This window comes from Stegostoma tigrinum, chromosome 3, assembly GCF_030684315.1.
Source record: "Stegostoma tigrinum isolate sSteTig4 chromosome 3, sSteTig4.hap1, whole genome shotgun sequence".
NCBI lineage: Eukaryota > Metazoa > Chordata > Chondrichthyes > Orectolobiformes > Stegostomatidae > Stegostoma > Stegostoma tigrinum.
Window position 1 is genome coordinate 35,248,406 of NC_081356.1, and position 15,925 is coordinate 35,264,330.

Sequence of the window (15,925 nt, forward strand, 5' to 3'; positions counted from 1 at the left end):
CACAACATTTCCTTTTGGTCTGCTAAATTGGATGAAAGCAACAAAAGCTTCAAACTCTTGGTCTGAGCCTCAGGTGCAGAGATTTGCATACTTTGTGGGCTTAATGCATGTTGCCTCCAACACACATCTATGTGTTTTACTAACAGTGTTTGATTTGGTAAAACAGAACCAAAAACTTGGTCAAAGTCACAGATTATAATAAATGACATAAAGAAAAGCAAGAAGAAGTAGAAAGAAGCAATTTTAAAGGTTGGAACCTTTGGACTTCAAGGCACAAATCTTAATACAAGGGAGACCAAAACTTGGGATGTACTGAGGCCTGAATTGGAAGATTGCAGATATCTCGGATGATTGTGGAGTTAGAGGACATTATTGAGACAAAATGGCCAAGTTGCAGAAATAAGCATGAGAATTTTAAATTTGAGGCATTGCATAACCAGGAGCTGCCAGGTCATTGCTTGACCCTTTGAGCACAGGACTGATAGAGGATGGGAACTTGCCAGGAGTCAAAAAATGGGAGCACAGATGATCTTAAGTGGAGAATGAAATCAGGCTACCTAAACCCTTCTTCAGCAAGGGCACTGCTATGGCATAAGATCTGGAAGAAAACAAAAGTATCTGCTGGACGTTGACGTCTTTAAACTTACAGGTCATCCACATAGCAGGGGTACGGCATTTGCTGAATGTACACGCCAGTTTTCTCTTTCCTCCCAGTTACAGTGCGGATGATTGCATGCTCTAGTATATCCTGGAGGTACGAGAAACCACCCCAAATATAACGGAGGTCTTCAAATGGGTCAGCACGAGGACCAGGATCCCAATACCTTTAAGATAAGCCCAAAATAGAGCTAAGTGTAACTCTGAGCAACAGGCTTTGATGAAGCAATGAACAAAGTCATTGACACAGATTCTTCTATGCATAAAGCACGGCAAGTTTTATTATAGAGATAACACAGTGTGGAGCTGGAGGAACACAGCAGGCCAGGCAGCTTCAGAGGAGCAGGAAAGTTGACCTATCGGATCAGGACCCTGCTCCTCTGCTGCTGCCTGGCCTGCTGTGTTCAGCTCCACAGTGTTATCACTGACACCAGCATCTGCAGTTCTTACTATCTCTGAGCAGACTTTAATATCTTGCTGTTTGTATTACCCGTCCATGATCTTGTTTGTTCTCTCCACGTTGTCTATGTCCATCCGAATTTTGTACTTGACATGCTCTGATGGTTTCGTACTGTTTGAATCAAAGTCCAGAAAGACAATTCCTGCCCAGAATTTCCTTTCATCCAGCAGCTCCATTGATTTGTTTATCAGTTTCTCCTCAGTGGACACAGCTTCTAATTTATCCCACTTTACGCACTTGGGTTAGAAACATGATACAATCAATAATGCATAGTAATATCATCAAGCATGGTCAGCCAAGATGATGCAGCCAATCATAAGAGTCACAGAGTTGTCACAGCACGCAAAAAACGTCATTCAGCCCATTGGATCCCTGTCAGCTCTTTGTAGAGCAATCCAATGAGCATGTTATCAGTATAACCTTGATGGTAAATTTTGAACAAATGCCCTCATAATTCTTTTCTGAAGTCATCGGTTATGTTCACTCCACTATTCCTGTTCATTCTTTTATAATCATCTTAAAACCTGTCTATGGTCACAAAATTGGTTACAGCCCAGAAATTTGAAAGTTTGATTGTCCATTCTTAGATCTGCACCTAGAATTAAGTAGCATGGAAAAGGCCATTCTGTCCAGCCTTTCCTTCCTGGCAATATTTGCATTAGCCTCCACATGTCTTTCATCCTCTAAATGTGTCATCTACTCTTTTCACCATCATGTACATATCTGACTTCTCCTGAAATACTATTTATCCCAATTAGCTGATCTGGTGATGAGTTCCCCATTCAAGTTGGGAAGAGAAGTCTCTTCAGAATTCCCTGTTGGGATTATCCAATATGTAATATATCTAGTTTTGCTTCCCTTCACTACAGATCTATTGAACCCTTTCGGAATCTTGAAAATCTCTTTTGAGTCACCATTGAGCCTTTCACTTTTCTAGAGAAGATGATTCACAGCCTCCTCTTCTGGAGACAGCCTCACTCCTCATGGAATGAACCTTGATGGCACTTAAAGGTTGACTGTCAAACAAGCCCCCACTTGCTGCCTGTGAGGCAGACATTCTATCCGCAAAGCTAACAGTATCAATCTATCGCTACGTGCTGTACGACAAGTTTCTAACAAATAGGGCAATTGGTCTGAATAACCACGCTGAAGCTAATTAAGACTGACCTCCATAGCGAGTGAAATTGTCTGAATCGCCTGTTCAGTCTCATTGTAAACCTCTCTCCAGGTGTACGTAGACTTGTTAGGATGTTGAACCTCTTCTGGATATTTAGCAAGAAACCTGGAAAGGTCAGCGGCTGTCCAAGAGGTTCCTTCTAACTTTGAATCAACATACTTTGCTGTAACATGTTTCTTTAGTAGGCTCTGCAGAGAACAGAAATTGCATAAAAACATTTGATATCGTTACTATAGCCAACAGCCAGAAAATACACTTTCCTATGGTGACATTGATTCCACAGCCCATTATTGGGGGGTGGGGGAGAGATACCACTATATCTGGTAATCTTAGATACAAAGTTTCTTTCCATCTCATATCCTCACCCCATCTCTCTTTCGCACAAACACACTAAAGAATCAGACAGCATAGAAGCAGACCATTCACACATCATGCATATGGTTGCTCTCTGCAAGATGGATCTAATTTATCTCACTCCCTTTCTCCACAGCTTTTCAAACCTTCCCTTTTTCACTTATTTACCCATTGCTCTTTTGGAAGTTCATGCTGAACCTGCCTCAAATACCCTTTCAGGCAATGCCAAATCATTGGTTAGGTGCATGTTCAAAAATTTTTATCTCTCCCCTTTGGCCAAATTTCTCAAAAAAAATCTTCTGTTACTTTGTTTGATTCTCAATTCTTCACACTTCATCTCATGAAGTGCTGTTGCATTGCAGGAACAATCGCATACCGGTCCAACAGGTCTACTTTTCAGCACATTCTGGATGTACTTTTCTCTCATTACCTACAGAACACAGGGGTTCAGTGGTTTGCACTGTTGCCTCACAGCACTAGGGACACAGGTTCAGTTCCAGCCTCGGGTAACTGTTCTTGTGGAGATTGCACATTCTCCATGTGTCTGCCTGAGTTTCTTTCAGGTGCTCCGGTTTCTTCCCACAGTCCAAGCAAGTGCAAGTTAGGTGGACTGGTCATGCTAAATTGCCCACAGCACCCAGGGACGTGCAGGTTAGATGCATTAACCATGGGAGGTGCATGGTTACAGGAATAGGGCACAGAGCTGGGTCTGGGTGGGATGTTCTTTGGAGGATCAGTGTGGACTCGATGGGTCAAATGACCTACTTCCACACCACAGGAACTGCACTGTCCATTCCCACAAACGTGGTGGAGCTCAACTAACTCAATGATCCAACTTGAGATCTTCTTTCTCATTGCAATTCAAAATCTTGGCATCGTGAAAACGGTGGTGGGAGATTAGGGAGTGACATGTGCAAAGGGATCTCGGTGTCCTTGTCCTTAAGTCACTGTAGGTGAACACGCAGGTACAGGAAGCTGTTAGGAAAGCTAATAAAATGGGAGCCTTTATCATAAGTGGATTTGAGAACAGGAGTCATGTTTCAATTGCATAGCAGCTTGGTTAGGCCACATCTGAAGCAGTTTTGGTCTCCTTAGCTCAGGAAAGATATTATTGTCATAGAGGGAGTGCAATGAACATTCACCAGAATTGTTCCCAGATAGCAGAACTGTGCGGTAAAGTGAGATTGAGCAAACTGGGCTTCAGTATTCTCCAGAGTTTTGAAGAATGAGACATGATCTTAATGAAAACCTACAAAATATTTAAAAAGATAGACAGGACAGATGCAGATAAGAGGTTTCCTCTGGTTGGAGAGTCTGGAACCAGACAGCATGACTTAAAAATAAATGGGATGCTGTTTAGGAGCAAATCAAGGAGAAATTCTTTTATTCAGGGTTTGTGAATCTTTGAAATTCTCTACCCCAGAGAGCTATGGAAGCTGAGTCTTTGAATATCATTACAGTACAATTAGATAGATTTCCGATAACAATAGCTTAAAGAGTCAAGCGAATAGTGTGGTAAACAGCATTTAAATGTTCAATCAACCATGATCATAGCAAAAAGGAAGGAGCAGACTGTTCATATCTTTAATCTACTTTGCGTGTTGAGCTAGGTCATTGGAAAATATCAAGATTAAGGGTTAGGGAACCAAAATGGAGGAATGGGAGTTGAGCAATGCATCAGATATAAATTAATTGAATGTTGAACAGGCTTGAGGTTGAACAAATCCAGAAACTGCTGGAAAAGCTCAGCAGCTCGGCAGCATCTGAAGTGTTAACTCTAATTTTTCTTCACAGATGCTGCCAGACTTGCTGAGCTTTGCCAGCAACTTCTGTTTTTGTTCCTGATTTAAGCATCCACAGTTCTTTTGTTTTTTTTTAATCTAGGCTTGAGATTGAAGTCCATTTATAAAAATAACCAGGCTTTGACTAAATACAGTTTGAACAGATACACTTAGGGGCCAATCAGAAGAATCAATCAGCTATGTAGGAAATATTGACCATGGTTAGATTTTATTTGACAGATTAAGGAGCTATTCATTTTTCAATAAGCCTCAACTTTAATTTGCACCATTTTAAATCATGTCATTTTATATTGTATTGATGAGTGCCATTGCCAAATGGTTCCTTCTCACTTCCTAACTCCCAACTACACTCCAACCCTCAGCTCACTGACCCTCCTGTTCACTATCCCTCTCACTTTTGGCTTACCTCCACTACACTCTAACTCAGAGCTGCTCTCATTCCCTAAGTTGCCTCCTGCCTCTCACCACTCATATTCAGAACCCTCACTTGTAGCATGAGTTCAACAGAAGGTCACGGGGAGTGGGAGGGATAGCCCGTGGGAGGGTCAGCCCGTGGGAGGGTCAGCCAGTGGGAGAGCATCACGAGCCAGAATGTTAGACAGCGAGAGGCTCCAGGAAAATCGGGACACAACAGACTCACCAGTGGGAATTTCAGACAGAATGAGTAGTAGCAAGGTAGGGAACAAGAGAGGCAACAAGCAGGATGCATGTGCACAAAACAGAGTTAGCATTTTTCTCCTTTGTTTTACAGTTAAGTTGTTTTGTTTTCAATACCTCCTCTCTCCCTCTCTATCTGAAACAGGGGATTTTCTGTCAAATAGTCCATCAATAAAAACAAAGCTGTTCTCTCCAAAGGTACTGAATGATTGGCTTCATAACTGAAACATTATCTCTTTCTGTTTCAGTATTTTGTTTACACTTTAGGTGTGCTTCGTAATGAAGACAAATATAAAATGGTCCACTGGATGTGCAGGCTAATAATTAAACAATAATAAACCTACTCTTGACTGAGACATCAAGATTGCAGTTGTACTTCCTGTATGATCAGCTACATCTCTCAGTTCATGACAGCCAAGAACACTATTATTTTGCAATTGAGGACACTTGTACAAATTGTTAAAATTAAACATGTACTGAATGTTCAATTTCATTGCATTTCATTGAGCGTTGCATCACGTTTCCTGAGTTCAAGTGTTGAATGAATAGAACCTTATCCAGCTGGCAGCCATTAGATAATAAAACCAAAGTTCAAACATGTCCTTGGATTGGCTAATATTGCCACCAGTGCTCAGTGAACATGTACTTTTGTACTACACACTGGACTATCAGAAAATTAACACAATTATTTGTTTCATATTTGTATTCATTAATGTTAATAGCAGAACGGTGGTTCACTTAGTAATTATAAAGACAAAAGACCTGTTGTAGTCTCATACTGTCTGATAGATAATCTTGCTGCATTATTGATTTTTCTTGGTTGTGCTGAAATAGATTACGGACATTTTCCTCCTAGCTTCATTCACAAGAACTCATTTTTCTGTGAGGAGCACAAATTGCAAATCAAAGAATCTTCCCTCTTGAGAAGTGTGGATGGCTGCTGAGGGCAGGGTTGGATTCTAACTGATATCCTTCACAATCAGATATTCGTCCCCAAAGACAAAGAAGGGAAAACCCAAAAAGTGCATTGGACAAAGACTGTGAACATAAAAATGGCCAATTTTGTTTACACACGTCATTAACCAACAATGTGAGATGTAATGACGACAGGTTGGAATTTAAGATTTAACCCAATCACCAATGTACTTACTCGAATCAAATCCATTGCCTGACTTCTTTCCATAAATTCCCAGACCTTTGGTCCCACCTCTTTCCACATCTCTCCAATCTCTCTGAAGATACTCAACTCTTGAAAGGTTTCATTAACCTGAAATAAATTAAACAAACCATTGAGATTCAATGACAGCAAACAGATTGGTAACAGATTAGGTGGAGCAACATTTTCTTGAAATTGTCCTGAAAACAGTGCCAGAGGTAATGGATACAAACAGCAGAACGTTAATGGAAAAATATATGAGAAAGGAACAACATACATTAAAAAAATGATAGTAAGAACTGCCAATCCTGGAGTCAGAGATAACACAGTGTGAAGTTGGAGGAACACAGCAGGCCAGGCTGCAGCAGAGGAGCAGGAAAGCTGGCATTTCGAGTTGGGACCCTTCTTCAGAAGAACGGTCCTGACCCGAAATGTCAGCTTTCCTGCTCCTCTGATGCTGCCTGGCCTGCTGTGTTCATCTAGCTTCACACTGTGTTATCTATACATAAAATACATGTGACATATAAAGGTCACCACAGTCCCACAGAATAATAGGGCTGCATTCTCAGAGACACTACGGGTCACCACATCTCAGGTGAGAGACAAGATTTCAATGATGACTGCAGTTAATATGGGAATTGAACACTATGAATGTTGTGTTGCCATCACAAATCAGCAATCCAGTCAACCAAACTAATGTTCACCTAATGGTTATAGCGATGGTTTTAATGGCTATAACATCCTGGATGTTGAGGTCAGGCACCAATGACTGGATGCCTCAAAGCTGGGTTAGTTTCAAAGCAGTGAATGTAACTAATGATTTTTGGGCATCCCATTCAGATTAGTAATATGGGAACAGAACAGGCCATTCTGCCCCTCAATTCTCACCTGCTTCTAATTAGACCATGGCTGGTCTCCAACTACACGGCTATCAACCCCAAATGAGACTCCATTCCCACAGTCCTTATTACATCAATGTATTTAGAGATGTTGCCTAAGACACTGACAATGAAACTAAAGAGATTAATACAATGAAAATGACAAATTATCACAGCGTGAGGGGGACAGGTACAGGATAAGTAAAACTGTTGATATGAGATGGATCACATCCAAGTGAAAGCTGAACTTCCTTTTCATCCCTGCTGGGGCAAATAATTCTAAGTCCTTACATGATTAGTCTCTCACAGTTGCCTGGTACAACTGAGTTCGTATTTCATCAGTGATCTAAAATGAAATGTTATACCTTCTATCTGCAAGAGGATGTACAATTCAAAAGGAAGAAATCAGAAGAGACAAAGGTGTAGATTGAGAAAAAGGTATTCCCAAATATTTCGGCCTGCTTACCTCCTGAACAATTCTTCGCGTCACTGGGGTATCAGGAGTGTACAGCACTTTACCAACCAGCAATGGTTTCATAGCCCTCCAGATCATTTTAGAAATGGGATTGGATTCCAAGTTCCTCATCAGGTCATTGCAGTACGGTGCTTGAAAGGAAAACACGCTTTTAAGTTAAAAGATCCTCAAATTATTCCACTGAAATATTTTCTCCCTGAAAGTTTGTGAGTGAAATAGAGAAGATATGATAAAAGATTTGTCAACTATGCTTTGTGCCTTATGTGATCTTAAACATTTAAAGTCAACTAAGTATTTTTGTAATTTAAAAAAGGCACTGGTCAGGAAGCATCCCCCCCCCTCCAACCCTGACCCAACCCAGAAAGGGCACTGTGATAGTAAGCAGATCGTCGGTTTATAATTTATTTAAGTCAGGGGATAACCTTTGGCTAGTGTACTGAGGAGAACTTTCCTGTTCCTCTTGGGAACAATAGCATGTGATTTCTAAGGTCCATCTGTGATAGCTGAGCAGCAGGGCCCTCAGTTTATTATCTCATCCAAATCACTACGGCTCAGCAGAAAGAATCAGCTGTCAGCGGTTGTGGCTGCGGGTCTGAACCTACGCATTGTTTTATTTTGCAAATAGTTCTTGACTGCACACAATGCCTGCAATCAAAGCATCACCAATTGCCCCAACAGAGATTGCTTGAGAAAAGCATTAGTTTTTGAGAGAGGTAGGCTGCAAACTGACGTACACAATCAGATTTAACATTCCACTAAAATAATCCATGTATTTACAGACATGCCAACACATTTGTGAAGTACGGATGCAACACAGCTGTCCTGACAGATATTGCATCTTAAATACAACAGATAACAAAAGTCTGATATCTGGACGCTGCATCAATGCAAGTTCCATCAGTAATTTCAGCAGGTCTGGCAGCATCTGCGAAGGAAAAAACAGAGTTTATGTTTCGGGTCTGGTGAACCTTCCTCAGCATCCCAGTTCTTTTGGTTTCCATCAGTCACTCACAGTAATTTGCTTCCCTGTGATAGAAGTTTGGCAGGAAACAGGTCAGAGGTTAAGCAGGAAATGGAGAACAGATTCTGCCTTTAGATTTGGATCATGGCAAAGTATTCCACAGTTAAAAAGTTAAAACAAGTAAAAATTCTCTAACTTATTCAGTGGTCCTGTGTTATAGGAGAAATGAAAACATATAGGTAACACCCACTACCCCTGCAAATGTTCACTGCATACAAACAAATGCTTACAGCTGAGAAATAAAAAATCTCTTCCAACCCTTTCTAACTATTGTCACCAACTCCGATTGGAGACACTCCTGGGGTCTCATCGCTGCCCACTTATCTTCAACCATTCGATAGAGTCACAGAGTCTTTTTCTCCCATCACCAATGTTTTCAGAAAAAAAAATACTGAAAGCAAAAGTGAAACAAGTGCACTTTTTTTAAAGTATCTCCACAGTTTCACTCCTGGATTGCTGTCAGCAGTGATCAAGGCATTTTTAACTTGAGTAGCGACTGTCAAGCATGGATACTCACTTGTTGAGTTGTCATAGTGCGCTGTATCGTCATCCGTGCCATTTCTACCCAAAAGATACTTGTAGTTGTTGTCCTCATACCAATTCAGGGATTTGATTTTTAATCCACCGCCTTCGGGATGACCACACACAATTCTCGACACAGCCTGGTACAGCTCTTGGGGTGACCCTGTCATACTGTCATTGGACAGTAACAATACCTCTCTTCGCATGTCAGTCCAACTCTTCACTTCCATTAGCTGCACAAAGAGGGAAGAGGAGACAACAAAACAATATGTTTCATTACTCTGGTACTTCTCTAGTACCTTCCTCTACCTAGCAATGAGAGAACAGAGTTTTCTGACCAACTGTACATAGGGGTATTTTAAATCACTGTAAGCCTAATGTAATGAGAAAGATCAATACAGATCAGACAATGAAAATTCATGAGAAATTTGCAAAAACAACTTGCACTTATATAGGATAATAAAATGTGAGGCTGGATGAACACAGCAGGCCCAGCAGCATCTCAGGAGCACAAAAGCTGACGTTTCGGGCATAGACCCTTCATCAGAGAGGGGGATGGGGAGAGGGAACTGGAATAAATAGGGATAGAGGGGGAGGCGGACCGAAGATGGAGAGAAAAGAAGATAGGTGGAGAGGAGAGTATAGGTGGGGAGGTAGGGAGGGGATAGGTCAGTCCAGGGAAGACGGACAGGTCAAGGAGGTGGGATGAGGTTAGTAGGTAGGAGATGGAGGTGCGGCTTGGGGTGGGAGGAAGGGATGGGTGAGAGGAAGAACAAGTTAGGGAGGCAGAGACAGGTCGGACTGGTTTTGGGATGCAGTGGGTGGAGGGGAAGAGCTGGGCTGGCTGTGTGGTGCAGTGGGGGGAGGGGACGAACTGGGCACTTATATAGGTCTGTTTGTGACCACTGGACAGCTAATGAGATAAAATAATATTTTTTTTTCCCAGGAAATCACTGCTGTAAATGTGGGCAATACAGCGGCTACTTTGCACACAGTATATTCCCAAAACTTGCAATAGCCAGTTGATCGGGATTGCAAATGTTGACTGTGGGATAATTATTGGCTGAGACATCAGGAATAATTTATCTGTACATCTACATATGATGCCATGGGAGCTTTTTTATTGACCTGAGATTGGAAACGAGACTTTGGCACTTCCAACAAAGCAGCATGTCACTGAACAGCTAGCCAATTTGTACTTAGAACCCTGCAACTCAGAGGTAAGAATACCATCCCATGGCTAACATAGCATGATCATGTTGAAGTGAACAACCAGTTAATGTGAAGATCAATAACATTTTGCCAATATATTGCAATCATGGTTTCCCTGCTATCAACAGGACATTGTGAAACTTGAAAGGGCTCAGAAAAGATTCACAATGATGTTGCTACAGGGAGAGACTGAATAGACTGAGGCTATTTTCCCTGGAGCGTTGGAGGCTGATATTTATGACGGGCATAAATAGACAAGGTCATCTCCCCGGAGTGGGGGGGTCAAAAACTAGAGGGCATATGTTTAAGGTGAGAGGGACCTAAAGGGCAACTTTTTTTTTCGCAGAGGGTGGTGCTTGTGGAATGAGCTGCCAGAGGAAATGGTGGAGGTTGGTACAATTACAACAACTAAAAAGCATCTAGATGGGCATATGAATAGAAGGGTCTGGAGGGATATGGGCCAAATGTTGGTAAATGGGACTAGATTTGTCTAGGGTGTCTGGTCAGCATGGATGAGTTAGACCAAAAGGTCTGTTTCCATGCTGATCGTCTCTATGACACCATGTAGCAGCAGAGTCAGATACCACCAGACATGACTCGGACATAAAGACTGTTCAAGTAGATGGCTTGTTAGGAAGCTCTTGAAAAGGACGTGGGACGGGGGAGACAATCAACTTTCCTTATGAGTGGCATGGGTGCAAGGCCAAGCAACATTCCAAAACGCTTTTATGCACAGACCCGAAAGACTGCATACATAAGCGGTTCCTTTAAGATATGCTCATATGTGGCTGCACTGCTTTCTTAAAGTGCAGGTGCTTTAGTGTGAGAATGGGTTAGGGAGATGGGCAGGGGAAACACCATTTCAGGGTTGGACACGAGAATGGAAATTGTAATTATGAAGTTCTGGAAATGATATCTTGATGATTAATGTTCCCTTTTAATATTCCCTTAAAATTTAGTTGTTGTATTTGGCCTGTTTGTTTCCAGTGTCCAGTCCCTTTAATTTTCTTTTGTATAACCACGCACACAGGTTATGTCAGCACCTTTCATCATGATTGAACATTCAACTCAATACCCTGTCCCCACTTTCCCCCTATATGCTTTGATCTCTTTATCCCTAAGAACTATATCTAACTCCTTTCTTAAACCACTCAATTCATTAGCCCCAATTGCTTTGTGTGGCAGATAATTCCACAGGCTCACCACTCTCTCAGTGAAAGGATTTCTACTCATCTCAGTCTTAAATAACTTAGACTGTCTGTTTAGACTGTGACCCCCTGGTTCTGTACTCTCAGGTCATTTAGAAAATTCTTCCTGAATTTACCCTATCTCATCCTGTTGGAACTTTAGAGGCTTTTTTGAGAACCCCCTCATTCTTCTAAACTCCACTGAATGTAGTCCTAATCAATGCAATCTCTCTTCATAAGTCAGTCTGGTAAACCTTTGTTGCCCTCCTTCTATATACAGAATGCCCCTCCTCAGAAAAGGAACCCAAAACAACACAGTACTCCAGGTGTGGTCTCATCAAGGCCCTGTACAATTGCAACAAGATATTACTGCTTCTACACACAAATCCACAAGCATGTCTGAAATGATATATCCAAAAAAAGTTTCACTTTTGAATTACACTCATTGTCTTGCAATTTTAATGTATTCTGACCATCATTAGGTGTCTGGCTGTGCATAAGTTCATTTACGCTAGAATCAGAGAGACCATTGCAATGTGGTTTTTATGAATGACAGATTGGTCGGAATGCTTGACCAACATCAACGCAGAATGTTGCAAGTTCCAGAGGATTCTGGTTATATAAAGTGTCAGTGATATCAAATAAGTTTTCTCACTCTCATTGCTGCCCTTAATATAACAAGGTTTGGTAGAAATTTTACAACATGGAGTGGACTCGAGGTATTACAGTATGAAAACTGAGACAGAGTATCCCTCACTGTAACACTCCAGCTCCAATATTTATGAAGTGGTGGGGAGAGTGCAGGCAAGTTAGCTGAAGAACTGTAGGAACATGCAAGTAGCATATTGAATACAGTCAGAAACTTGGAAGGAAATTTAATGTGAATAGTTAATGTTAAATATGTAAACATGCCAACCCTCAGTAATGCAAAATCATGTGACTGCTAGAGCTACTGGGAGATGGTTCAATCCAGAAAATTCCTGTAAAGCCTCATCCTGTAAAGAGTTTGAAGACTATATTCAAGAAAAGGTCACAGTTATAAATAGTTAAGTCTGCCGCAGTCTCTTTCGGACACAATCCCAAATAAAATGATGAATGAAACGACAGTTACCGATAATGAAAACAGGAGACCAAGTGAAGTCAGGAACATGAGAAACTTGCTGCCTCAAGACCTTCTTAATATTTTGTACACCTGTCTCACACCTGGCAACTAGCCATGGGCTTCCTAGCCAGTGGCTGTGGAACACACCAGTGACAGGAGGCTACAAATGGGACATTTCACAGACCATTCAAAATCTACAGTATGATCACCTCCCAACTCTGTGAGCTCTGCCACCTACAAGGACAAGGGCAGCAGATGCAAGGGAACACCACCACTTGCAAGTTCCCCTCCAAACTACACGTCATCCTGATTTGGAACAAGATCACTGTTCCTTCACTGTTACTGGGTGAAAGTGCTAGAATTCCCTTCCAAACAGCATTGTCCCTGCCATCCAGGGACTGCAGTAATTCAAAAGGCAGCTCGTGACCACAGTCTTAGGGATAATTAGGGCTAGTAACAAATGCCAACCCCATCAGCAATGCTCACATTCTGCGAACAAATTTTAAAAAAATAGATGATGCAGCTGCATTCTCATTCGCCTAAAGTTTTATTTTGTTTATAGTTGAGGAAATGAGCTGTAAGTATTCCATCAGTGAGTGAGAAACATGCAAACTGTGAAAAGTTTCTCCTCATTTTTTAAAAACAGACCTCGCTTCGTCTCTCACCATCTCTTATTATGGGCAACAAAATAAAGATAATGGTTACTATTCCTGGAATCAGAATGCTCTGAAACTTGAACAGTCCACAATGAACTAGCCATCCATTAAATCTTCCTCACGTTAAAGAACCATTACAGTCTTACTTCAATGTACTTATACACAGCCAAGCAAATATCTGAATCTCAAGCTATTCTAAAAGCTGACAATTACTTGTAGACGGGATTGAATTGGCCTCATGACCCATTCACCAAAGTTCAGCAAAAGGAAAATACGTGCGTTTTGCTGATCCAAAATAACGAAAAATTCCGAAAATGCTGGGAAATGTTGATCAGGTAACAGGTAGCACATGTGGAGAGAGAAACGGACTTGACACTTCAGGTCAATAACCTTTCATCAGAATTGATAACAGACGGATCATTCGCCTGAAGCTTTAACACTGTTCTCCAACATTCTCTGCTTTGTCCAATGGCAGTTTATGTTACTATGCTTCAAAAAAATACAAACTGTATTTACCTGGTCTATCTAGCCACAGTCCAAGCAAAATGCAAGTTCCTTTCAGCAGTGGGTACTTGGATGACTTGGCCACATCAGCAAATTCGGTGTCACATGGTTTCAATTATATTTTGACAGACAAAGCAGCCAAGCCTAAGTGCTTCAACAGGAAAAGTAACTTGATGCCCCAGCCTCTTTATAATGTGAGCCTATTTCTGTACTCTGAGACTTAAGCACTGCATGTAAAGATATATTTCTTAAAATACAAATCTCAATTCTGCTGCAATTGTTGAGAACTTGGTTCTGCAAGCAGTTTACTTTGTATGTTCTTAATTGGTTACTCTGGCTCGAACCAGAAAAGAGGATGTTGGATCATGCTGTGAAACATGAAACCACAACTAACCTCGAGTGGCTCATCAGTCTCTCACAAAGACTGGGGTTACTACAGTTCATTTGACAAAAAATGACTCCTACGCAATTCATTTATATGTTTATAAATCTTGCATTCAAGAGAAAGGAGTTCCTTGCATAATGGTCACTATTCACATGAAACAGAAAATCACATAAAGAGTAGCTGCAGACGTGACTGAATTTATGCTCTCTATCATGTCAGATTTAGTGGACAGTGTGCGCCAAAGTACATGAAAAAGAGTAAACAAAACACAAGACAGTAGAAAGGAGAAGGGGTATAAACAGTCTTTGAGAGCGTGAGAGTTTGAAGGATAGACATAGAGAGATGTTTCCACTTATTGAGGGTGAGGCTTAACATTATGTGCATTATACTGGTTAGTCACTGCTAAATCCAGTAACTTCTTAGCCCAGAAGAGAGAAGAATGTTAAGCTCGCTACCACAAGGAAGTTAATAGCATTAAGAGATAATGGGAACTGCAGATGCTGGAGAATCCGAGATAACAAAGTGTGGAGCTGGATGAACACAGCAGGCCGAGCAGCATCCCAGGAGCACAAAGCCTGACACTTCGGAACTGGACCCTTTATCAGAGCAAGATTTTTCTGATGAAGGGTCTAGGCCTGAAGTGTCAGCTTTTGTGCTTCTGGGATGCTGTTTAGCCTGCTGTGTTCATCCAGTTCTGCACTCTGTTATCTCTTAATAGCATAAAGCATGACTTTCCAAAGTCTTGTCAGGACTTTGCTGGGGCTGTGAGCTGAAATTTGGGAATTGGGACCTCAAAGGCTTCAATCGTTATGGCATAGCTCTGATCTCTCACCCCCACTTTCACAGGTCTTTCCACCCCTCCTCTGCCTCCAACTCAACCCCGATCCCTTACTCACACAGGTCTGACCGAGGAATCACAAAAATTTGCAAGCCTCAAACTGGGGTGACAGTAAGAAAAAAGTTTAGGATGCACTCACATACGGGTATTTAAGGGATAGCCAGATAAACACATGAGACAGAAACGGAAAAGGAGAATATGCTGAGAGGGAGGGAGGCTCATGTGCGCCTAAACACTGGATAAGACCAGCTGGGCTCAATAACTTGTTTTTTTGTTGTACATTTGATGAAATTGTAGCTTACTTGGCAAACCACTTGCTCAGTAAGTTGCAAGTTAACACCTGCCATACCACAGCAATTTAGGCTAAGTCGCACATGTTGATCAGTTTGCATATTTAGTCTGCACTAAAGCAACATTTCTGATGGCATTTGTTTTATCACATCTCTTTGCATTTTTCCTTTGTACAGCAAATCATTATTTTCAACACAGGCTTACAAGCAAGCTTTAATCAAGTTGACCTTGCAGGTGCCAGTGGGCTGTTTTGTTTTGAGCTTGTGAAGTTCATTTTGAAAATAAAATTGAAGGAGGCCTCTGGATTTATGCAGGAAACTAAATAGTCTCTACAGAGGAGGATGTTCTGCAAGTTTGATTCCGACTTGTCAGCAAAAATTGAAGGGGAAGGGATGGATAAGGGAAATCATCCATGTTGCCATCTATCAGTTCATGATCCACTCTTATCTGCTGGATGTTCTGGATTGACGAATAGGATGAGGACAAGACTGGATCTAACATTTAATTAGTCTTTGAATGCCCATTGTTAAAGAAACATGGGAAGCTGTGGGGAAAATTGTATTTCAACTGGACTTCATTAGTATTTATACA

General features: G+C 41.4%; 1 protein-coding gene across 3 annotated transcripts in view; it reads right to left on the reverse strand.

Moving 5' to 3' along the window:
* The window catches only part of LOC125450708 (phospholipid-transporting ATPase ABCA1-like), a 159,116-nt gene that overhangs the window by 68,065 nt on the left and 75,126 nt on the right, over window positions 1-15,925 (reverse strand). For all 3 annotated transcript variants that reach the window (XM_059644425.1, XM_059644433.1, XM_059644422.1), the window contains 6 exons: window positions 9,155-9,392; window positions 7,608-7,747; window positions 6,258-6,374; window positions 2,285-2,482; window positions 1,148-1,353; window positions 648-824 (listed from right to left, as the gene is read on the reverse strand). In XM_059644425.1, coding sequence (XP_059500408.1) covers window positions 648-824; window positions 1,148-1,353; window positions 2,285-2,482; window positions 6,258-6,374; window positions 7,608-7,747; window positions 9,155-9,392 — 1,076 coding nt within the window. The remainder of the gene's footprint in view (window positions 1-647; window positions 825-1,147; window positions 1,354-2,284; window positions 2,483-6,257; window positions 6,375-7,607; window positions 7,748-9,154; window positions 9,393-15,925) is intronic.